Source organism: Piliocolobus tephrosceles, chromosome 15 (assembly GCF_002776525.5).
Source record: "Piliocolobus tephrosceles isolate RC106 chromosome 15, ASM277652v3, whole genome shotgun sequence".
Lineage (NCBI taxonomy): Eukaryota > Metazoa > Chordata > Mammalia > Primates > Cercopithecidae > Piliocolobus > Piliocolobus tephrosceles.
The window spans coordinates 103,372,900-103,398,819 of record NC_045448.1 but is presented as its reverse complement, the minus strand read 5'-3'; the positions used below and the strand labels follow the sequence as shown (position 1 = coordinate 103,398,819).

The 25,920-nt window shown below is 42.9% G+C and overlaps 1 protein-coding gene across 1 annotated transcript in view; it reads right to left on the bottom strand.

Annotated features, from left to right (window-relative positions):
• The window catches only part of TBC1D8 (TBC1 domain family member 8), a 129,460-nt gene that overhangs the window by 64,988 nt on the left and 38,552 nt on the right, over positions 1–25,920 (bottom strand). The window contains exon 2 of the mRNA XM_023211373.1: positions 6,964–7,074. Within this exon, the coding sequence (XP_023067141.1) occupies positions 6,964–7,074 (111 nt within the window). The remainder of the gene's footprint in view (positions 1–6,963; positions 7,075–25,920) is intronic.

Below are 25,920 nucleotides of genomic sequence, written 5' to 3'. Positions count from 1 at the left end.
AAACTCGGATCTGAAAAGCTGTGAGTGTTATTAAAAGGCCATCTGTACAAAGGTCTGACGAGTTTTTCAGGAAAGGCAACCCTGAAGTGGGCCCCCTGGGACCCGCCCCATGCTCTCAGGAGGACCCCCACCCTGGCTGCCTCAAAGCAAGGCAATCAGGAAGTCCTCCTCCAGTAACCAGAGGAAACAGTCCACCTCGTGCCTCAATTAATCTACAGGAAAAGGAGTCCAATTATTGCATAATCAATGCAATTCTTAGAACGATCTAGGCAGATAATTCAAAGTCCTGCAGTTCTTGCCTGTATTTTCTTTTTGCTTCCTGAAAACTGGGCAAGAACAATGCACTCAATGCACAGGGTTATGGTAAAGAACAAAATGTGTGCCTGCGTGGTGGCTCATGCCTGTAATCCCAGCACTTTGGGAGGCCAGGGCAGGTGGATCACTTGAAGTCAGAAGTCCGAGACCAGTCTGACGAACATGATAAAACCCTGTCTCTACTAAAAATATAAAAATTAGCCAGGTGTAGTGGCAGGTGCCTATAATCCCAGCTACTCAGGAGGCTGAGGCAGGAGAATCGCTCAAGCCCAGGAGGCGAAGGTTGCAGTTAACCAGTATCACACCATTGCACTCCAGCCTGGGCAACAGAGACTCTGTCTCAAAAAATATATATATATATGTGTGAATAATGCAGTTGGTAACCTTGGGAACTACCTACCAAAAAGAACACAAGACATCGACATCTCACATAGGAACATGATAGGTAACTATCAGCCTCCAACAGCCTGGACTTTTCAAGCACAGGACAGAGCCATGACTAAGACCATCAGACACAAAGAAATGGCAACGAAGTCTCCTTGTTCATCCAGGGACCCAGAGGGCTCTGCACAAGACAGGCATCAATTCAGCCAAAAACCGGCACTCCTCCAGGCTGGGCACCCAGGCCCTCCCAGCACTCCTGCTCCCCATGACCTGACTAGGAATTAGCTCCTAGGGTTCTGCTCTTCTGGTTCCATACAACACGTCCTTGTCCTTGTTTCTACTTACCCCAATCATTTGAGAGAGCTGACTTCTAAAGGAAAGTCAACTTACAATGGAATATTATTCAGCTGTAAAAAGGAAGGACTTTCTGACACCTGCTGCAACAGGCGGGACCCGTGAAGGCAGGATGCTGACTGTAATGAGCAGTCACCAAAGGACCAACACTGCTTGAGCCCACTAACAGGAGGTGCCCGAGTAGGCAAATTCCTACAGACAGAACGTGGATCCCATCTGGGTTGCCTGGGACTTGGGGAGAGCAGAGTGAGGAGTGAGTGCTGAACAGGTAGAGTTTCAGTTTGGGAAAATGAAAAAAGTTCTGGAGACGGATGGTGGTGACGGTTGTACCATACCACGAACGTCCTTCATGCCAAACTGTCCGCTTAAAAATGGTTAAGATGGTCAATTTCGTTATATATATTTTACAACAACACAAGCATTTGTTTTTTAAAGAAATTAAGAAACATCCCTGGTTTTCAGATTCTTCCGTTGCATGTCGGTGGTGAGCAGGCCCATGCCTTGCCTGGAATATCTCTGGCCTGGCTCGGCAGAAAGCGCCCAAGGAGTCTCCTCTGTAACTGTGTGCCTTACACCTTCACTCTCTTTATATACAGAAGTCTTTACTGCTGAGACTCCTCTCCTTCTCTCCCATACTTCCCCGCTTATTCACCCACTCATGGTTTACTGAGCACTGATGACATGTCAAGCTCTGTCCTAGGCATCAGAAGGTCACAAGTATGACTCTCAGAGAACCTTTACTTCCATGAAGGGAAAGGCAGACAAAAATCAAGTCAGAGGAGAGTTGGTGATGAGTGCCGGGATGGAGGACGCAGGTGACAGGGAGTCAGGGGAGGTGACGTCTCAGCTCTCACCCGAATCACACTGCCCACAACCTCCCAAACAACTCACAACCACTCCCTCCTAGGATGTCTCCACCCACTGAAGCCGGTAATCTTTACAAAGCCTTGGGATTCCCTGGTCCATGTTAAGTCAAAAATAAGGGCAATTCACCTCTCCTTCCAACCACAGTCAGCCACAGGTATCTTCTGCCAAATAATAATGCAGTTCACCCATGAAGGTATCTACCTCTCTCTGCTTAGAAAAAAAGGAAAAAAACTTGTCCCCAAAGGCCCTCCTATGTCTCCCCATCCTGCTGTGCAAGCAGCCAAACTCAAGTGAAGATATAAATCATTCGTGCAGGCCACTCTTCCTGTTCCCACCCGTGTCCTGGGGCCACCCAGGCCCTTCCTACAGTTTTTGTTTGTGCTTTATCTGAGACTTGTAGCCCTGGGCAGGGGCCTTTGCTCAACGCTGAAGACACAATAAAATATTAACTATGGTGAGTCAATAACACAGTGCAAGATGCCCAAGGAACTCCCAGAAGAGGCCTAAGGATCTAAATTGATACCCCAGGTCCATGACAGAAATACACTCAACAATTCTCTCTTCCTTAACCCCAGAAAAGTGCACTGAAAGAACAAATTCTTACTCAGGAGATGTTCTGTGGGCAAGATGGCAGCAGAAAGTGATGCATCTGCAGATCTGGCCCGGGTCAGGCCTGAGGCAGAAATTGTACCGGGTGGGAACTAAAGGAAGCCGATCTCAGCTCAACAGAAAGAGATTCTAGGAGTTAACCTGCTCAGGACTCCCGCACTGCTGGAAGGGGAGGACCCAGGGAAGCTGGCACAAACATCATGGCAGGCAATCTGGCAATAAACACAGAACGCATTAGGAACAGACATCTTGCCAGGCACGGTGGCTCACACCTGCAATCCCAGCACTTTGGGAGGCAGACGTGGCAGGATCACCTGAAGTCAGAAGTTCAAGGCCAGCCTAGCCAACACGGTGAAAACCCGTCTCCACTAAAAATTTAAAAATTTGCCAGGCATGGTGGTGCATGCGCCTGTAATCCTAGCTACTCAGGAGGCTGAGGCAGGAGAATCGCTTAAACCCTGGAGGTGGAGGTCGTAGTGAGCCGAGATCACATGACTGCACCCCAGCCTGGGTGACAAAGTGAGACTCTGTCTCAAAAACAAAGAAACACACATCCCTTCCGTGCAGCCACTCCTCAGGATGTGCTCTGCAAGGGTGCTTTCCTCTCAGGCCTCCCTAGCCCTCTGCCCACCTGCACCTGTCATTCATGTTGCTATCTGCCTTCCCCCAGGTCCTGAAAAACTAGGTGCAGGGAGACTGCCCCTCACACACTCAGTGCAGAATCCCCGACATCAAGCATGTGTCTGGTACACAGCAGGCAACAAACATTTCAAATAAATGGACTTTAGGGATTGTGAAGTGTCCTGAAAAAAGTTGACGTGAATGGGTATTCACTATTAAACTATAATAGTTTAAACGCTTTTAAACTATTAAAAAATCAGGGCCAATTAAGTATCCAATAAACGATGGGATGAGTAAACTGAGCTACAGCCACAGAGTTGAATGCTGTGTGGCCATTAAGAATGTGGTATGGCTGTGGTTACGAAGGGCATGGATTCAGGAACAGAGCAAAAATGTGGGCAACTCCCCACCCTGACAACTCCCCAGAAGCCAACCTAGCCGGGAGAAAAAAAATACTCATATCAAAAGCTCCACAGCTGCAAGAAATGTGAAAAAGAGGACCCTAATCCCTCACCCACCATGTCTTGTCTAGCGAGATGTCAGTCCTCCTTGCCCTGCTCCCGTAACACGAGTTAAAGTCACACTACGTTAGTGCCAATAAAACGTCTGGGATAACAATGCCCAAGCATGAGCAAGACGAGGAGAAACAGCACTGCAAACAAGCAAACACTCGACTGCAAAAGAAAATGAACAGATGAGAAGAGAAGGTTCCAAAGAAGAGATTCTATGCAAGATGAGAATGGAACACTCAAGGAAGAAAAGAAAATTCTCATGAGTGCTTCATGCTCCCAAACAACTGAAGAACACGGGTTCAATAAAACCAGCACTCACAGATGAGCTAATGGTTAACAGGTTAAAAGGATGTTGGGAACCTAACAAAATGAAATGAGGATCAAAACAACTTGACAATAGGCCGGGCGCGGTGGCTCACGCCTGTAATCCCAGCACTTTGGAAGGCCGAGGCAGGCGGATCACAAGGTCAGAAGATCCAGACCATCCTGGCTAACACAGTGAAATCCTGTCTCTACTAAAAATACAAAAAATCAGCTGGGTGTGGTGGCACATGCTTATAATCCCAGCTACTTGGGAGACTGAGGCAGGGGAATCACTTGAACCCAGGAGGTGGAGGTTGTAGTGAGCTGAGATTACAGCATTGCACTCTAGCCTGGGCAACAAGAGCGAGACTCTGTCTCAAAAAAAAAAAAAAAAAAGATTCCAGATTGGGAAATCCATACCTGAGTAAAAGCATTAAATCAATGTGTAAGTGGGAACTGAGCTAAACAATAAAGTTTACATGACAGAATGGAAAGTACAATGTAAAACTAGTAATAAAACTTTTTGAAATGAGAGATTGGGAAAGCAGGGAAGATAAGAAGAATGCTGGCACCCTTGACTCAGAGGGTGGGGAGCCAGTGAACACTATCAGACTTAAAACATTGTTTTTCAGAAGCCACAATTCTAACCTTTTAATGCTTTCAAAAATCTCTTCCCTTAACCTTACTTGAACCTTTTAGAAAATAATCTCTCTTGTACTAAAGAAACATTTATTTGAAGTTTAACATATCTTTGGTTTCATTTCAGTTTATTTCCTTTTATTGAAATCAAGTAAATGTAATACTTTTGTTATAAAAACACTGACACACGAGTTGCATTTTTATAAAAGTCCTTCTGTCCATCTTCTCAACTATCCCTGTGTGTCTAAACGTCTTAGAAAGTTATCTGGACTGATGTTCACCTCATGAAACTAGAGGTTACTTTGGGTGGCTGGGATTTGAGGAGACAGATACCTTCTTTGTATTTTTCAGTTAGCTGATTTCTTTGACACATTCTCTCTTTTTTTTTTTTTTCTTTTGAGACAGACTCTCACTCTGTTGCCCAGGATGGAGTGCACTGGCATCATCTCGGCTCACTGCAACCTCTGCCTCCTGGGTTCAAGCAATTCTCCTGCCTCGGCCTCCCAAGTAGCTGGGATTATAGGCACCCATCAACATGCCCGGCTAATTTTTGTATTTTTAGTAGAGATGGGGTTTCACCATCTTGGCCAGGCTGGTCTTGAACTCCTGACCTCATGATCCACCCGCCTGGGCCTCCCAAAGTGTTGGGATTACAGGCATGAGCCACCGCACCCAGCCTCTTTTTTTAAGAAACGGGCTCTCCCTCTATCACCCAGGCTGGAGTGCAGTGGCACCATCATAGCTCACTGCAGCCTTGAACTTCTGGGTTCAAGCAATCCTCAGCCTTCCTAGTAATTGAGACTACAGGTATGCACCACCAGGCCCAGCTAATTTTTAAATTTTTTGCAGAGATGCATGTCTCACTTTGTCACCCAGGCTGGTCTTGAACTCCTGGCTTCCAGCAATCCTCCCTCCTTGGCCTCCAAAAGTGCTGTGATTACAGGCATGAGCCACCATTCCCAGCCTGATTTCTTTCTACAGAGCATGCACCATCTTTGTCATTTTATGCAAATACAGAATGATCCGTCTTAATTAAAAAACAAAACGAACTGGAAAAAAAAAAACATGCCAAGATGTTAACAGTAATTATTAGTATTGGATCCATGGAATATGAATGTGAATTCTCTTCACACTTTCTTGTACTTTCGAGGAAAAAGAATTCCAATGTTGGCTCGGCGTGGTGGCTTATGCCTGTAATCCCGGCAACTCTGGAAGGCCAAGGCAGGCTGATCACTGAAGGCCGAAGTTGAAGACCACCACCCTGGCCAACATAGTGAGACTCCATCTCAATTAAATAAAATTTAATTTTTTTTTAAATTTAAATGTTGCTAGAGAACATGTAGAGGTGATTTTGAAAGTTTAAGTAACTAATAAGGTGTTATAAGATACAAAACTAAAAAACCACCATGTATATATGCAGAAAGAAGAAGAGTTGTGGATAAAGGGTTGCAGGTGATAATTTTTTCCTTCTTTCTTATCTACTTTTTCATTTCTGGAAGATGAGCATTTATTACTTGGGTTTTGTTTTTTTTTTGTTTGTTTGTTTTTTTGAAAAAAGACATTTTGGTTTTGTTTTTTAATAAAAGGGTCTTCTCAAGTGATGACTCCTGGCCCAAGAGGAACCTGAGTGGTTAGATAGAGCACCAGGTAATGCCTGTGACAGGAACAGAAACCCCAGAGGGAGAAGATGGCAGGTGGTTTCCACCTTCTCTCAGCCCCAAGCTGTCCAGTGACTCATTCTCTCAGTGCAAAGGTGGAACATGCAGTCAAGACTGCCCTAGGTCAGACACAGCCCTCAGAATCTGCCCACACCATCACAATAGGAGAAGACTGCCCTGAGTCAGACACAGCCCTCAGAATCTGCCCACACCATCACAATATGTGTATGCATTCAGGAGCACATTTGTTAAGTCAGAAACAAGATTAAGAAGAAAATGGCTCGATTTGTTATCAACAATATATGAGCACCAAGAAACACACCAATAGAAAGCCTGGCATGCCGAAGCTATGCTGCCCAAGATTACAGCCTTTATGTGCTTTTGATGGTTTAAAAAAAAAAGATGGGAGGGCAAAGCAAAGGTTGAGAGGGATGGGCGGAAAGGAGAGGGGAGGAGAAGAAGGGGAGAGGAAGGAAGAGGAGGGCAAGGGAGAGGAGGGAAGCGGAAGGAAGGGGAGTGGAGGGGAGGGGAGTTAAGTTCCTGAAAGCAGATGAGGGAGTTATCCAAAGGGGTTACCTTAAAGCTTCACCGACATGCAGATACTCAGCATGCTTACACCTTAAGGTTTGGAACATTCCAACTGGAACAAAACTCACCAGTGGCTATGGCCCAGTAAACGTCTGATCCATTCAGTAACTCACCACATGCTATTGGAGAGTAAACCTGGGAGCCGGGAACTTGAAGCAGAATTCGAAATGGAGCGACCCGTGCATTGGAATCCAACACTGCATCCAGAGCGCCGACCAGGCGACCTTCAAAAGAGAAGAGAAGAAAGTGCACCTGTGAGCACGGGGCCGGCCAGCTCCTCGTGTGTGAGGCGTGTGGTCGCTGTCTGGACTCCACGCTGGGGTGGCAGAGACAGTTTCACGTCCAGTTCTTCGACTCGCCTCACAAAGCCTGAGCTCCATGGAGGCAAGGGCTCTGTCTGCATCTGCAGCAGGACCTACCCCTGACAGGCACTCAGCACTCCTCTGCTGAATCAATGAAGAAGTGAACAAAGGGCCCCAAACCAGTCACCCAGCCTAGCTAAGGCGCTGTGACCCAGCACATAAATAAGCAGGGGCTCTGGACTCAGACTGCCTGATGCAAACCCTGGCTCCACCACTTTCCATCTGTGGGGCCTTAGCAAATCGCTTAACTTGTCTGTGCCCTGGATTCCTTGTTGGTGAAATAAAATAAGCACAGTCTACCTACTTCGTAAGGTAATTGGGATAATTAAATGAGTTAAAGTATCCAATAGTCAAAGTGCTTAAACTATTACAAGCCCATAAAAAATACTCTATGTCATCCATAAAATACTCTATGTCATCCATTATTATTATTTTATCATCATCATTATCCTCCTCTCCAATATGGCAGAATAATCCCTGCCTGCTTCAGGGTACTGTGAGATGTAAATAAGAAAATCAGTTGGGAATGGTGGCTCACACCTGTAATTCCAGCACTTTGGGAGGCCAAGGCAGGAGGATCACCTGAGGTCAGGAGTTATAGACCAGCCTGGCCAACGTGGTGAAACCCCATCTCTACCAAAAATACAAAAAATTAGATGGACGTGGTGGCAGGCACTTGTAATCCCAGCTACTAAGGAGGCTGAGGCAAGAGAAATGCCTGATCCTAGGAGGTGGAGGTTGCAGCAAGCTGAGATCGCACCACTGCACTCCAGCCTGGGCAACAACAGTGAAACTCCAACTCAAAAAGAAAAGAAAAGAAAAGAAAACGTATCAAAGTCTTTTATAGACCATGAAGCATGAAATGTGAGTGCAGGATTAGCATTTTGCTGTAATGAGTGGCATCAGAAATCAATGTCAGGCAAAAAACAACAACAACAACAAAACAAACAAAAAAGGCATCCCAAGCTGGGTGCAGTGGCTCATGCCTGTAATCCCAGCACTTTGAGAGGCCGAGGCAGATGGATCACTGCAGCCCAGGAGCTTGAGACCAGCCTGGGCAATACAGTGAGATCTTATTTCTACAAAAAATTAAAGAATTAGCTGGGCATGGTGGCGAGTGCCCGTATTCCCAGCTACTCAGGAGGCTGAGGCGGGAGGATGGCTTCAGCTTAGGGAGTTCGAGGCTGCAGTGAGCAGTGATGATGCCAGTGCACCCTACCCTGGGAGACAGAGCAGGACCTCGGTTTCAAAAAAAAAAAAGGCATCCTGATCCTTAATTGCCTGGGAATCTAGATGGCTAAGATGGCTGAGAAGATTAAGTCCTCAATTTACTTTACACATTACCCCTAACTAATAGGCCCTGAATAAGGGCCACAGCTGCATGAGCAATTACTATGTCTATTTTTATATAGTTTAACAACCTCAAGTGTAAAGAAAAACTGAATCACTGGGGGCAAGTTACTTACCTAACACCCCGTCATATATTTAGTACAAACATCCTCCTATATAACCACAGTACAACCATCAAATTCAGAACATTAATATTGATATGGCCCCGCCATCTAATCATAAGACCCATTCAAATGTTGCCAAATGTCCCAATAACGTCCTTTTGCTACAGTGGATTCAGTTCTGAATCACATTCAGTTGTCAACTCTCTTTGGACTACGTGGGTCTGGAGAAGTCTTTCACTGACTTTCATGACCCTGACACTTTTGAAGCTTTATAGGCTGGTTTTTCTTGTAGCATGTCCCAAAGTCTGGGTTTGTCTGAGGCCTGGTCATGATTAGATTCAGGTTATCTATTTTCGGCAAGAATCATAGAAGTGATGCTGTGTTCTTTGCACCACATCCTATCAGGCAGTAGATGACCTCTACTTGTCCCATTCTTGGTAATGTTCGCTTTGATCACTTGACTCAAATAGGGGCTGCCAGGCTTCTGCACTATAAAATTGTTCCTTTTTCCTTTGTAATTAACGAGTATTCTGTGGAGAAGTATTCTGAAGCCACGCAATTTCCTGTTCCTCATCAAATATTTCATTATTCACTTATTTATATCAGTATGGCCTCATGTTTTCCTCCTTTTTTCAGTGGGTTATAATCTATTACTATCATATATTCTGATACTCTGATTGTCCCAGGTTTGGCTGGTGGGAACCCCTTCAAGCAGGCTTTTGTGTCCTTTGCATATGTCCCCATCGTTCTTCATATTTTCTGGAAGAACAAAAAATTCCAGCTTCATCTTGTACTTTCACTACTCTCAGCCACCATTTCTCCAAGAAACTCTGGTTTCTTTAGTGAAGAATGGGATTTAAAAGCCAGTATGTGGAAGCCAGGTGTGCTTATTGCTAATGGGGTGCCTCCAGGTCTCCTCAGTGTACAGAGCCAGGAAATACATGTCTGTACATGTATATGTGTGTACAGCTGACCCCTGAACAACACGGGTTTGAACTGCATGAGTCCACTAATATGTGCAGTCTCTTCTGCCTCTGCCACCCCGAGACAGCAAGGCCAACCCCTCCTCCTCTTCAGACTACTCAACATAAAGATGATGAGGATGAAGACTTTTATGATGATCCCTTCCACTTAATGAAGAGTAAATATATTTTTTGTTCATTATAATTTTCTTAACCTTTTCTCTACTTTATTGTAAGAACACAGCATATAATACACATAGCACACAAAAATGTGTTAACCAACTGTTTTATCAGTGAGGCTTCTAGTTAACAGAAAGTTATTAGCAGTTACATTTTTAGGGATCAAAAGTTGTATGTGAGGACTTTTGACTGAGGCGGGCGGATTACCTGAGGTCAGGAGTTCAAGACCAGCTTGACCAACATAGTGAAACCCTGCCTCTACTAAAAATACAAAATCAACCAGGTGTGGTGGCAGGGGCTACCGAGGAGGCTGAGACAGGAGAATCACTTGAAACCAAGGGGCGGATGTTGCAGTGAGCTGAGATCACGCCATTGCTTTCCAGCCTGGGCAACAAGAGTGAAACTCTGTCTCAAAAAACACAAAACAAAGCAAAACAAAAACAAAAACAAAAAGAGAGAGAGACTTAGACTCCCAAACAATAGTGGGAGATTACAACACCCCACTATCAGTATTAGACAGATCAACGAGACAGAAAATTAACAAGGATATTCAGGACTTGAACTCAGCTCTGAATCAAGCAGACCAAGTAGACGTCTCCAGAACTCTCTACCCCAAATCAACAGCATATACATTCTTCTCAGTGGCACATGGTACTTATTCTAAAATCGACCACATAACTGGAAGTAAAACACTCCTCAGCAAATACAAAAGAACTGAAATCATAACAGTCTCTCAGGCCACAGTGCAATCAAACTAGAACTCAGGATTAAGAAATTCAATCAAGCCAGGCGTGGTGGCTCACACCTGTAATCCCACCACTTTGGGAGGCCGAAGGGGGCGGATCACGAGGTCAGGACATTGATACCATCCTAGCTAACATGGTGAAATTCCGTCTCTACTAAAAATACAAAAAATTAGCCGGAAGTGGTAGCGGGCGCCTGTGGTCCCAGCTACTCAGGAGGCTGAGAGGCAGGAGAATGGCGTGAACCCGGGAGGCAGAGGTTTCAGTGAGCTAAGATTGCACCACTGCACTCCAGCCTGGGTGACAGAGTGAGACTCCGTCTCAAATAATAATAATAATAATAAATAAAAAATAAAAAATTAATCAAAACCATACAATTTCATGGAAATTGAACAACCTGTTCCTGAAAGACTCCTGGGTAAATTACGAAACTACTGGAGAAATCAAGAAGTTATTTGAAACCAATGAGAACAAAAAGACAACATACCAGAATCTCTGCGACACAGCTAAAGCAGTGTTAAGAGGGAAATTTACAGCACTTAAACCCCACATCAGAAAGCTAGAAAGATCTCAAATCAAGACCCTAACATCACAATTGAAAGAGCTAAAGAAGCAAGAGCAAACTAATCCAAAAGCTAGCAGAAGACAAGAAATAACTAAGATCAGAGAAGAACTGAAGGAGATAGAGACACGACAAACCCTCCAAAAAAAAAAAAAAAAATCAATGAATCCAGCAGATGGTTTTTGAAAAAATTAACAAAATAAGTAGACTGCTAGCTAGACTAATAAAGGAGAGAGAGAAGAATCAAATAGACACAATAAAAAATGATAAAGGGGATATCACCACTGACATCACAAAAATACAAACTGCCATCAGAGAATACTATAAATAGTTCTACACAAATAAACTAGAAAATCTAGAAGAAATGGATAAATCCCTGGATGCATACACCCTACCCAAGACTAAACCAGGAAGTCATCGAATCCCAAATAAACCAATAACAAGTTCTGAAATTGAGGCAGTAATAGCCTACCAACCAAAAAATGCCCAGGACCAGATGGATTCACAGCTCAATTCTATCAGAAATACAAAGGGTAGCTGGTACCATTCCTTCTGAAACTATTCCAAACAATTGAAAAGGAGGGACTCCTCCCTAACTCATTTTATGAAGCCAGCATCATCCTGATACCAAAACCGGGAAGAGACACACACAAAAAAAGAAAACTTCAGACCAATATCCCTGATGAGCATCGATGTGAAAATCCTCAATAAGATACTGGCAAACGGAATCCAGCAGCACAGCAAAACACATATCCACCATGATTAAGTCAGCTTCACCCCTGGGATCCAAGGCTGCTTCAAAATATGCATATCTATAAACATAATCTATCACATGAACAGAACCAAAGACAAAAACCACATGATTATCTCAACAGATGCAGAAAAGGCCTTTGATAAAATTCAACATCCCTTCATGTTAAAAATTCTCAATAAACTAGGTATTGATGGAACATGACTCAAAATAATAAGAGCTACTTATGACAAACCCACAGTCAATATCGCACTGAATGGGCAAAAGCTGGAAGCATTTCCATTGAAAACCAGTATAAGACAAGGATGCCCTCTCTCATCACTCCTATTCAACATAGTATTGGAAGTTCTGGCCAATTCAAATAGGAAGAGAGGAAATCAAGTTGTCTCTGTTTACAGACGACATAATTTTATATTTAGAAAACCCTACCATCTCAGCCCAAAACCTTCTTGAACTGAGAGGTAACATCAGTAAAGTCTCAGGATACAAAACCAATGTGCAAAAATCACAAGCATTCCTATACACCAACAACAGACAAGCAGACAGCCAAATCATGAATGAACTCCCACTCACTATCACTATAAAGAGAATAAAACACCTAGGAATACAGCTAACAAGGCATGTGAAGGATCTCTTCAAAGAGAACTGCAAACCACTGCTCAAGGAAATGAGAGAGGACACAAACAAATGGAAAAACCTTCCATCCTCATGGATAGGAAGAATCAACATTGTGAAAATGGCCATACTGCCCAAAGAAAGTCATAGATTCAATGCTATTTCCATCAAACTACCATTGACATTCTTCACAGTATTAGAAAAAACCTATTTTAAATTTCATATGGAATCAAAGAAGACCCCATATAGCCAACACAATCCTAAACAAAAAGAACAAAGCTGAAAATACTACTAAAAATTTATTTATTTTTAGTACACATTACCTGATTTCAAACTATACTACAAAGCTACAATAACCAAAATGGCATGGTACTGGTACCAAAGCAGGCATATAGACCAATGGAGCAGAACCTTAGAAATAACACTACACATCTACAAGCACCTGATCTTCAACAAACATGACAAAAACAAGCAATAGGGAAAGAATTTCCTACTCAGTAAACTGTGCTGGGAAAGCTGGCTAGCTATACACAGAAAACTGAAACTGGACCCCTTCCTTACACCTTATACAAAAATTAACTTAAGGTGGATTAAAGACTAAAATGTAAAACCCAAAACCATAAAAACCCTAGAAGAAAACCTAGGCAATACCATCCAGGACATAGGCATGGGCGTAGACTTCATGACTAAAATGCCAAAAGCGACTGCAACAAAAGTCAAAATTGACAGATGTGATCTAATTTTAAACTAAAGCTCTTCTGCACAGCAAAAGAAATTAGTATCCGAGTGAAGAGGCAACCTACAGAATGGGAGAAAATTTTTGCAATCTACTCATCTGACAAAGATCTAATATCCAGAATTTACAAGGAACTTAAACATATTTACAAGAAAAAACTAAATAACTCCATCAAAAAGTGGCTGAAGGATATGAACAGATACTTCTCAAAAGCAGACATTTACGCAGCCAACAAACATGAATAAAAGCTCAACATCACTGATCATCAGAGAAATGCAAATCAAAACCACAATGAGATACCATCTCATGCCAGTCAGAACGGCAATTATTAAAAAGTCAGGAAACAATAGATGCTGGCGGGGCTGTGAAGAAATAGGAATGCTTTTACATTGTTGGTGGGAATATAAATTACTTCAACCATTATGAAAGACAGTATGGCACTTCCTCAAGGATCTAGAATCAGAAATACCATTTGAGCCAGCAATCCCATTACTGCGTATATACCTAAAGGAATATAAATCATTCTCCTATAAAGATACATGCACATGTATGTTTATTTCAACACTATTTATAACAGCAAAGACATGGAACGAACCCAAATGCCCATCAATGATAGACAGGATAAAGAAAATGTGGTACATATACACGATGGAATACTATGTAGCCATAAAAAGGAATGAGATCATGTCCTTTGCAGGGACAGATGAAGCTGGAAGCCATGATCCTCAGCAAACTAATCCAGGAACAGAAAACCAAACATCTCATGTTCTCACTCATAAGTGGGAGTTGAACAATGAGAACATATGGACACAGAGAAGAGAACAACACACATCAGAGCCTGTGGGGGGTGAGTGGAAGGAATTTAGAGGATGGGTCAATAGGTACAGCAAACCACCATGGCACACACATACCTATGTAACAAACCTGCACATTCTGCACATGCATCCTGTGTTTTTTTGTTTGTTTGTTTTGACAAGAGAAAGGAGAGGGGAGGGGAGGGGAGGGGAGGGAGAGAGAAAGAGAAAGAAAGAAGCAATGCATAGAAAACAGTTACAGGAAAACTCCCTATAGTTAACATCATACTTAATGATAAGAAACTGGGTACTTCCCCACTAAAATCAGGAACCAGACAAGAATGTCTTCTTGCATCACTCCTATTCAACATCATACTGAAAGTTCTAGTTAATGCAGTAAGATAAAAAGTGAAAATAAAAGATATGTATATATATATAGAGAGAGAGAGAGAGAAGAAAAAAACAAAATTTTGTTCACAGATGATATGCCTGTCTTTGTAGAAAAATCTCAGAGAATCAGCAAGAAAATCTAAAGGAACTAATAAGTAGAACAAGGCTGCAGGATTCAAGGTTAATATGACAACATCTCTCCTGCATACCAGCAACTAGAACAACTGGAATTGGAACAACTGGAATTTGAACAACTAGAATTTGAAAGAAAAAAAAAAAATTACCACTGACAACAGTAAAAGGTATTTTTGTTAGGCATAAGCCTAACTAAATATGCACAGGCTTTATTTGTGTTAAACTACAAAACTATGATGAAAGAAATCAAAGATCTAAACAGACAGATATTCCATGTTCATGGTTTAGAAGATTTAATACTGTTAAGATATAATTCCTCCCAATTTGATCTACAGATTCAACACAATCCCAATAAAAATCCCACACACTATTTTGTAAATATTGATAACTGATTCTAAAGTTGATACAAATATGTCAAGATACAGAGAAGCCAACACAATACTGGAGAAGAAGAACAAAGTTGGAGGACTCACACTTTGCCATTTCAAGACTTGCTACAAAGCTACAGTAATCAAGACAGTGTGGTGGTACTGGCAATAGATTAGATATGTAAGTCAATACTTACTAAATACTTACCCTTGACAAAAAGCAAAGATAGTTCAGTGGAAAAGGATAATTCTTTCAACACATAGTGTTAAACCACTAGACATCCATATGCAAAGAAATGAACCCAGACACAGCTTACATCTTTCACAAAAAGTAATTCGAAATGGCTCATAAACCTACATGTAAAACACAAAACTATAAAACTTCTACAACACTGGCCAGGCGTGGTGGCTCATGCCTGTAATCCCAGCACTTTAGGAGGCCGCGGCAGGCGGATCACCTGAGGTCAGGCATTCAAGACCTGCCTGACCAATATGATGAAACCGTCTCTACAAAAAACACAAAAATTAGCTGGGCATGGTGGTATGCACTGAGACTCAGGAGGCTGAGACAGAAGAATCGCTTGAACCCGAGAGGTGGAGGTTGCAGTGAGCCGAGATCGCACCACTGCACTCCAGCCTGGGCAACAAGAGCTAAACTCTATCTCAAAAAAATGTATATATATTCTACAACATAACATAGGAGAAGGCCTAGATGACTTTGAGTATGGCGATGACTCTGTAGAGATAACACCAAAAGCATGATCTGTGGGGAAAATTTGATATTGGACTTTATTTTAAAACTTTTGCTGTGCAAAGGACACTTGAGTACCAAAAGACAAGCCACTGACTGAGAGAAAGTACTTGCAAAACACGTCTGATAGAGGACTTATATCCAAAATATACGAAGAATTCTTAAAACTCAACAATAAGAAAACAAATGACCCAATTAAAAATAGGCAAAGAAGTCTGAATAGATATCTCACTACAGAAGATATACAGATGACAAATAACGTATGAAATGTTTTGCAACCACCCTGGCCAACATGGCGAAACCCTGTCTGTACTAAAAATACAAAACTCAGCTGGGCGTGGTGGCACGTGCCTGTAATCCCAGTTACTTGGGAGGCTGAAGCAGGAGAATCGCTTGAACCAGGAGGCAGAGGTTGCAGTGAGCCTAGATTGTGCCACTACACTCCAGCCTGGACAACAGACCAGACCCTGTCTCAAATTAAAATATATATACATATATATTTATATATTTTTATATATTTATATATACATATATATTTATAAATATTTATATTTATTTATAAATATTTATATATATATAAATATATATTTATAAATATATATGTGTATATATATAAAACGTCCAACATCTTTTGTCACTAGGAAATTGCAAATTAAAACAAGATACCATTATATACTTAATAGAATGGCTAAAATCCAAGAAACTGATGATACCAGTTGCGAGGATGTGTAGCAACAGGGACTCATTCACTGCTGATGGTAATACAAAATGCACAGCCACCTAGAAGGTAATTTGATAGTTTTGTACAAAACTAAACACAGCCTTATTGTATGATCCCTGCAATCACATGCCTAGGTATTTACCCAACTGATGTAAAAACATATGTCTACAGAAAAACCTGCATATGAATGTTTATGGCAGCTTTATTCATAATTACCTAAAACTGGATGCAACCAAGATGTCCTTCAATAGGTGAATGGATGACCAAACTGTGGTTAGATCCATTCAGTTGAGTATTATTCTGTGATTTTAAAAAAAATCTATCAAGCCATGACTTTTCACACACAGGAAACTTAAAAGCATATTGTTAAGGGAAAGAAGCCCTCCTAAGAAAGCTACATACTGTATGATTCCAATTATTCCAGAAAAAGGAAAAGGTAAAACTATAGCAAGAGTAGAAAGACAGACGGTTGCTAGAGAGAAAGTTAAATTAGTCAAACATCAGGGAATTTTAGGGCAGTGAAAACTATTCTGTATAATATTGTGATTGGGGATGCATGACACTGTGTTTGTCAAAACCCACAGAACTTTACAGGACAAAGAGTAAACCCTAATGTTTGCAAGTTTTAAAAATAAATCCTTTAGGAGGTCAGGGGACCCCTGGATTTAATGCAGGACATGACCCAGCAACCTGACTGTACTACACATGTATGAAACAGCCTCAGTGCGAGGAGTGAGGGAAACAGGGGACAGCCCTAAGTAATTGTGGAAATAAGTGGAGTCTGTGGAAAGGAAGGCAAAGAACCATACACAAGTACAGGACTCCATGGGCCACAGGTTAACAACCCTGAAACTACTTCGCATGCAGATGGTCCCCGCCTAACAATGGTTCCACTTACGGTTTTTTTGGCTTTACAATGGTATGAAAGCCATATACATTCAGTAGAAACCATCCTTTGAATTTTGAACTTTCACCTTTTCCCAGGCTAGTGGTGCAAGGCACGGCACTCTCTCGTGATGCTGGGCAGCAGCTGTGAGCTGCAGGTCCCAGTCAGCCGCGTGATCACAAAGATAAACAACCGGTACGGTGCTCTACAGTGCACTGTATTCAATATATTACATGAGATATTCACACTTTGTTATAAAATACACTTTGTGTTAGAAGACTTTGCCTAACAGTAAGCTAATGTTAAGTGTTCTGAGAACGTTTAAGGTGGGTGAGGCTAAGCTATAATGTTTGGAGGGTCAGGTGTATTCCATACATTTTTTACTATGGTATTTTCAACCTAGGATGAGTTTATTGGGATGTAACCCCATCATAAGCTAAGGAGCATCGGTACATTGTAAATGAACCCTTAAGAAAAATGATGGCAGAGCGTGAGAGCCAGGTTTCTCACTTGTGCAGTAGGAGCTTACGGACAGGCAAGGGAAAGAGGCAAGAATGGTCCAGATGGTAATGAACTAGAGTCAGAGACAGGTGTGAACTCAGGTTCAGCTTACTATAGATACAAAGGGTTACAGTAATGGTTAATTGTAGGTGTCAACTTGACTGGGCTAAGAGATACCCCAATCACTGGTAAAGCATTATTTCTGGGAATATCTGTGAGGGTGTTTCCAAAAGAGACAAGCATTTGAATCAGTGGACTATGTATGGAAGATCCAGTCTCCCTGTGGGCAGGCACTATCCAACTGGCTGAGGGCTGAGACAGCAAAAAAAAAGGCAGAGGAAGATATATATCCTAGAGGTTCTGTCTCCTTGGAGAATCCTAATACAGTTGCATGGAGAAATATTTATAGATATGCATATATACAAAAGTAAATTCACACCGACGTATTTCCTTGCTCTGTCAGGAAAAAAATTCCTTGCCCTCTGAGAGGGCCTAGAAGCAATGAGCACATGCAGGGTGCAGATTTGGTTTCTACTCCCATGCACCAATAAGAGGAACCAGGGCTCCTTGGAGACATGGTTGCTTCTGGAACTGGAGCAGGAAATATACAAGATGAGCCTGGAACCATTTACAGTGTCAAAAAGTAAGGAATGCTAACCACACACGATCCACAGTATGAAAAGTAGGGGAAGTAACTTTACATTGAAGAAACCTGACAAATACTACCTCAGCCAGGTGACTGAGGACAGCATCCATAAAGATAAGTCATGTTGACAGAAGGTACCCTTGAGCCAGGCATGATAGCAGGTGCCTGTAGTCCCAGCTACACAGGAGGCTGAGGTGGGAGGATCACCTGAGCCAAGGGTTTGAGGTTGTGGTGAGCTATGATCATCACTGCATTTCCAGCTTGGGCAAGAGAGCAAGGCTCTGTCTCAAACAGTAAGACAAGAGAAAGAAAAAGAGGGGAGGGGAGAATGTCCCCTCGGTACGAATTGATGAGAATGGCACTTCATCTCCGTGGTCTTCCTCTCCCAAAGCCGATCACCCTAATCGACCACGAGAAAAACATCAGATAAATCCCAACTGAGGGACGTTCTACAAAACACAGGACCAGCATTTTCTCAAAACTGTGAAGGTCGTTCAAAACAGGGAAAGTCTGAGAAATTGTCCCCGCCACGTTGACAACTACATGTAATGTGGTGTCCTGAATGGAATCCTGGAACACAAGACGAGGGAAATCTGAATAAGACATGGACCTCTGGTTAATAATAATTGTATTCATTATTTTACCCCTGCCATAACAAGCTACCACAACCATAATAGCTTCAAACAAAACAAATGTATGAGTCTGATACAGAACGCACTGAGCTAGGATGGAGGTGGTGACAGGTGCAAGTCTCCACCTGCTTGCCCTTTCTAACTTCTGAGACCCACAACTTTACTTGGCTCACGGCCCCTTGCTCCATCTCCAAGACCAGCAACATCAGACCAAGTTATTCCCACACTACCAACTCTCTGGTCCTCTCTTCAGATCCCCTCATCCAGTTATAAGAACCCTTGTGATCACATTGGCGCCCCACCCTGCCGCCCACCATTACTCCAGGATAATCTCCCTATTTTAAGGTCAGCTGATTAGCAACCTTAATTCCATCTACTATCTTAATGCTCCCTTGTCACAGGGGGCCTAACATTCACAGGATGGAGACTTTATTCATCCTACCACCATAATGTAACAGTATCAGTTCATTAATTGTAACAAATATGCCATACCAATAGAAGTTGTCAGTAGCACGGAAGCCAAAACCAGGTATGGGGTATACCAGAACCCTCTGTACTACCCTCACGATTTTTCTGTAAATCTAAAACTGTTCTAAAAAATAAAGTTTATTTCTCTAAAAATTGTCAAGGAGGCCTGGTGCGGTGGCTCAAGCCTGTAATCCCAACACTTTGGGAGGCCGAGATGGGCAGATCACGAGGTCAGAAGATCGAGACCATCCTGGCTAACACGGTGAAACCCCATCTCTACTAAAAAATACAAAAAACTAGCCAGGCAAGGTAGCGGGCACCTGTAGTCCCAGCTACTCGAGAGGCTGAGGCAGGAGAATGGCGTAAACCCAGGAGGCGGGGCTTGCAGTGAGCTGGGATTTCGCCACTGCACTCCAGCCTGGGCGACAGAGCGAGACTCCATCTCAAAAAAAAAAAAAAAAATTGTCAAGGAAACTCAAGCCAATCAGTGCCCACCTGCAGAGAAGTGAGGAAGAGGGACCCCCCACATCTGTGCAAATGCAAACTGCCACCATAGGAACCCAAGGTTGGGGCGGTGGAGAGGCATGAAACCAGGGAGTAAACTAGAGCACTAAGGGTGGAACCACCCACAGTACCAAGGACCAGCACCATAGAGGAGATGCAAAGCTGGGAGGCAGGGCAGTGAGAGGCCCTGGCACAACTCTGCAGACAAGGGGAAGACGGGTGAGAAAAGAAAACTCAGAAAGAAAGGATTACTCGTAACTTTTGCTGAATGGGCAAACAAGAAAAGGTTAACATGGCAAAGAATGCCTTCGACATTATCAGAAATTTGGATAACATGTCTGCAAATTTCAAACGGGTCAAAGACAAAAATATATACATATATACACATAGAGAAAGCAACTATATGGCAAAATGTTAATGCATGCTCCCACAACAGGGTGCAGGGTGCAGCCCTACCCAGTCTGTCCTTTTCTAAGGAAGCTGAAGGTAACTCACAAGGCCGCCTTCGGGCAATACTTATGAGCAGGGTCATTAAAAAAAAAAAATACTGCTGTCCTTCCTACCCCACGTGCATGTTTTCTCATCTGATCCTCCCACTACCTTTCTGCCGATGGGATGAGGCAGCTGAGGCCCTAAGCACTGAGAGATGATGTGGGCCTCCCCTGCCCTGGCTTCAGAGCTCACTGAGTGAGGACTGGTTAGAAACAGGCACACACTTATTTTTAGAACTACTACATCATCTACAAATCTACAGTTCCATCTACATTCAGACTGACTTTCCCTCCACAAACCTGAACCGGCAAACTCTCTGCTCCATCTCCAGGAACGAGGCCCCACTCAAGGGCTGCGGGGCCACCGCCTTGTGCATCCTGCTTTCCCTTCCGCAGCAGTTCCATATGGCTTGTCTGGCGCTACAGGAAAATCCTCCTGGCGTCTCAGTGAGCACAACACTCCTATTTTTAGGCTCTTAGAATAACAACTCTGGCTGAGATAGATGTCGAGTGACAAGTTTTATAATTAGGGCCCAAATAGAGGCCTACTAATAATTTGTTTCTAAGCAATAGTACGGCAATTCTTTCATTCTGGCTGGATCTGATGCACAGTGATGGTACTAAGTCTGAGATGAAATGACAGCTACTGATTCAGGACAAACAGGGGTACTCAGAGAAGCCTTCCCATGGCTTAATGGTTTTTCTAACTACTGTGCTGGGCCTTGTGCTAACCACAAGCAGTGGTGGCAGAGTGCTCTGCTCTTACCAATAACAGCACCATAGCATAATAAAACCCATTCTTAAAAAAACAGTAACACCCTTCCCTCTTCCCCGCCCCACTCACACCCACATTAAAGTATGCCTTCCCTAACAGCTTTGGGCCCAGAAGTACATCTGAACAGCTCAATGATGGAAAACGTTATTACTGGTGTAATAGAAGGACTTCTTACTATACACAAGCCATTAAACTGTGACAGCACCTTCACAGTGCACCACAAGCCACTGTGGGGAAACCAGCTGCACTAGATAGCTGTCTTCATGCTAGGGCTGTTTGCTTTGGCTGCTGTCACTGTTTTTGAGGGTTGGAGAGAAAAGCAAATAAAGAACTAGAACAGGCCGGACGCAGTGGATCACGTCTGTAATCCCAGCACTTTGGGAGGCCGAGGCAGGTGGATCACCTGAAGTCAGAAATTCAACACCAGCCTGGCCAATATGGTGAAACCCCATCTCTACTAAAAATACAAAAAAAATTAGCCGGGCGTGGTGGTACACACCCGTAATCCTGGCTACTTGGGAAGCTGAGGTAGAAGAATCACTTGAACCCAGGAGGCGGAGGCTGCAGTGAGCCAAGATCACACCACTGCACTCCAACCTGGGCAACCAACAAGGGCGAAACTCCATCTCAAAAAAAAAAAAAAAAAAGAACCAGAACACAGGAAAAACTTTTATTAATGAAAAGTCACATCACAAATAACCAAAAAAGACCATATGAAGTCCTTTCTAATGACTAGTAAAAAGAAAAGAAAAATGTTGGGGACATTTGCATTGTCGACATGAGAAATCTACCTATTCAAAGTAAAATTCATAATCCAAATTACCCAACTTTTGAATTTTGTTTTTACAAAGCATTTTATAATTCAGTATCACTCTTAATGAGAACTCTTATGATCCCCACAAATTTCCACTAAACCAAGAAATGATTGCTATTTTCAGGGAGTGCAGCAGAGCAGCGGGCAAAGCTGCAGGGCGACCATATCACGCAGGATGCTCCAGCGGCGGCAACCTGACAAGCTCATCGTTTATAACTAAACAGACAACATGGGCGGTCCTGTGCCCACCACGGCTGGTGGAACAAGCCTGCCGAATCCACAACACGAATGCATGAGTGTGTGTGTGCGAGTGCAGGTCCAGAGGAGCATTTCAAGTGTACTGCTAGGGAGGGATGCTAGCCCTCATTCTTAAGAACAGAACGAGCAGTCACCCTCACATGGTGCCCCCAGATACGTGGGAATGACGCCATCCACACAAGGGTCCTTTGCTTTCTCAGGAAATCTTTCTCAGGAAACCAAGAGAGGACAATGGGTGTGGCTGCTAGCCTCAGGTGTCCAGGGCAAGTTACGTTGCCTGGACTGACCGTCCAATTCACACTGAATTAAAGGAGGGAGAAATTGGTTTGAGTCTTCATTCAGAACCTGAAAATTCTTTATTGCGTACAGAGAGTCAGTTTTGCAGGATGAAAAGAATCCCGAAGATGTCTGGTGGTGACGGTGGCACAACAATGCAAATGTACATAATGCCACCAAAGTGTACATTTAACAATCATTACAATGGTCAAATGTTGTGTACTTGACCACAATTTTTTGTGTTTTGTTTTAAAAAAAAAAAAAAAAGAAAGAAAGAAAACAACCTGTGAAATTCTAGTGGTCAGAGACTTCTGCAGTTGGGCTTCAATGTAAATAGAAAAACAACTTTTCCTAACCTCATCCCCCAAGCAATGAATCATGAATCCATCTGAACATATATGTGTTCTGGGTCCTCATGGCTCACCCCTGACACAGTCTTCCAGCTGCTCCATAAATAACGCCTGGATGGGGACCAAGTCATCTGCTTTGCCTCAGACCGAACGTAGGGGTCCTGTTGTATTGGGCCTCCAAGCAGGGTGATATCATGCTCAAACACATGATAGCAAGAATCCTTAGCAACACAGCAGCCAGTTCCAAACCCAGTCACTGCTGTGTCTTTCTCACACTTGTTGCTGTGGCTTTAAGGAATACAGTTCTGTGAAAACTCCCCAGGCGCATCTATCCACTTGGCCATCCATTGATCTAAGGTGCTCTCCTGCCATGATGGTTATGAAGAGCAATTAGATTTCATTTCTCGTTGTGAACAGATGATTCAAGTCTATAAAATGAAAGGCTAGGGCTATCTATAATGGGAGAAGGAAAATCAAGATGTCACAAAGGGCTTGGCTTTAAGATCTGATACAGTCTTCAAATGAAATGCCAGGTGCCAGAGACATCAGGGTTAGACTGGAACAGCCTGTTCCACCTCCGCTGCCAAACGCAGGACAATCCAGGATTACCCACAGCTCTTCCCTGGACACTGAGGTGCCATTCTCAGTCTCCCAAAGGCCATGAATGGAGGCGTGACTGCTCGGGGTACTGGCTACTCATGGTCCTGACGGTTCCAACCTTGTGTAACCCACCCTTACCTTTCTGTTGGGCTCTTTGCAGACATGCCCATTTTAATCCCAAACCTTCCTCTCTTAGAGACCAGTAGCCCCTAATGCAAAGAAGACTAGAACAATATGACACTATGTTGTAATCAGATATAACGGCACAGGCAGCACTCTTGCCAGTTTCTGTTATGTCAAGAGAACCCTTGCTGAAACATTTCTGACCACTTCTCCATTTTATTGAGACAGTATCTGCCTTGGGTCAAGTACTTTAACAGCCCAGTGCGCTCTGATGCCCGTGCAGGCTGTAACACAAGACTTCCCATTTGAGTTTGAATAACGTATCACTTTCGACATCCCATTTTAACAAGCCCAACAGGTATTACCTGTACTCCCAAAATCACATCAAGAGAACCAGTTATAAAGAATATTTTTTCCAAAAACCTGCCCTAATAAAGTCTAATCTCAATTTGTCCTCCTGAAAGCAATTTTTCCTGGATTCCAAAATTAATCCATTTTCATTAAAGAATTTTGGAAAACATATAAAACCACAAAGAAGAAAACTAAGCTTAATCACTCATCTTGCCACTCAGCAATAACCAACTGCTATGTGTCCTTCTAGCCTCTTTCCTTACTAGCCATAAATTTAGACAATTCAGTTCCCACACAGGATACTGAAAATTGGAAGTTAAAAAAAAAAAAAAAATCAACAGACCACAAACAAGACTGAACATGAAATACTAAGATTTCTTGTTTCATGCTCAGAGACAGTTGCAGAAAGGCTGTTAAACTCGTTCGGCGAGACTCACAGCCCATGATGCACAAATCAGTTTCCCAGCCAGATTTAATCACAAATACCGCCTGCTGCCTGACAGCCCTGTATGCTGTTCCAGGCACAATTCTGCCTCTACCTTGCAAACCACACTCTTGCTTAATGGCCCTGTACATAATAAAAGGCAGGAAATGGAGCTTGAAGGCACTCATGGATCAGAGAAAAACCTATAAATAAGACAAGGCCAGAGTGCCTCCTTTGCAAAATGGAAATCAATATGAGAGGCAAAGGGGTCTGTGAAGGAAGACAACTCCATAAGCTCAAGTTCAAAATAAAAAACGGTGCTCCGCAGTGGATTCCGGCTCCTCACGTGGAAATGAGCTCCCTAGGGAGCCTGTAAAACTGCAAACAAATCTTGAAAAGAAATGAGTCTGCCTGCTTCATCAGGCTCACCAAGCTACATGCATTTCAAGACAGCAACTCTCGTGCGATTCCTAAAACAAACAACTATCTATTGAACACCCACTATGTGCTCAGGACACTCGAGTTGATTAATCCTCCCCGGGGGAAAGGATGAATCATTTGCAAACTGCAGCCAGTGAGGCCACAGTGGGTTCCATTCATCTTGAAAGTGTGCAGGTATACTTAAAAGCAGTCAGGCTTAGCCCAAAAGTGTTTGGCACGACTGTTTCCAACACCCTTTAAAACCTTTGCTGTAAAGCTCATACTTAATTGATTTTTATGTCAACATTTATATCTTTAATAACAGAGGCATAAAATACCTAATTTGCTACAACTAAATGCCAGATGTTTACAAACTACAGAAGCTTTCATAAGTGCACATATAAGGGGGTAAAGGGTAAGGGCTGGAATCCTTTATCTTTCCCAGCACCTGGAATACCTGGTTCCTGCTGTGCCCTCAATAAATATTTGTTTAATTAGCCCTTTCAGTAAAGTAAATTCAAAGAACCCAGTTGTTTAAACTCACTTACAGGAAACTTTTTCCGTGTGCTCCAAGTACCTGGAATTTTGTTCACTGTGGATTCTGATCTTGAAATCCGATTCCTCAAAGCCTGCCATACGTCACTCTCTTTCAGTAATTTGCAACACAACAGTTACATGGTTCTGTTACAGTACCCTACTAATCTCATCCTGGACTGGGCAGAAGATACTGTGTCAGTAACTAAATATATGTCAGGGACTAAACAGTTTCTTTTTGTTTTTACTTTGTTCTGGTTTTAAAAAGAAGGACACAGTGCAGATATTTCAGCAGGTACTAAAAGTGCACTCTCAGACACTGTCTTCTCTTCCGTAGGGTCATACATATGGGAATTTAAACACTAATTCTAAAAAGCAGAGCAAGTAGGAGAGTAGGGCAAGCTAGAGGTAAGGAAGGCAAACACCTAGAACAGGGGTCCCACCCCACGGAAATAAGGAAGTGCAGTCGGCCCCATGGTCCCTGGTCTGACTT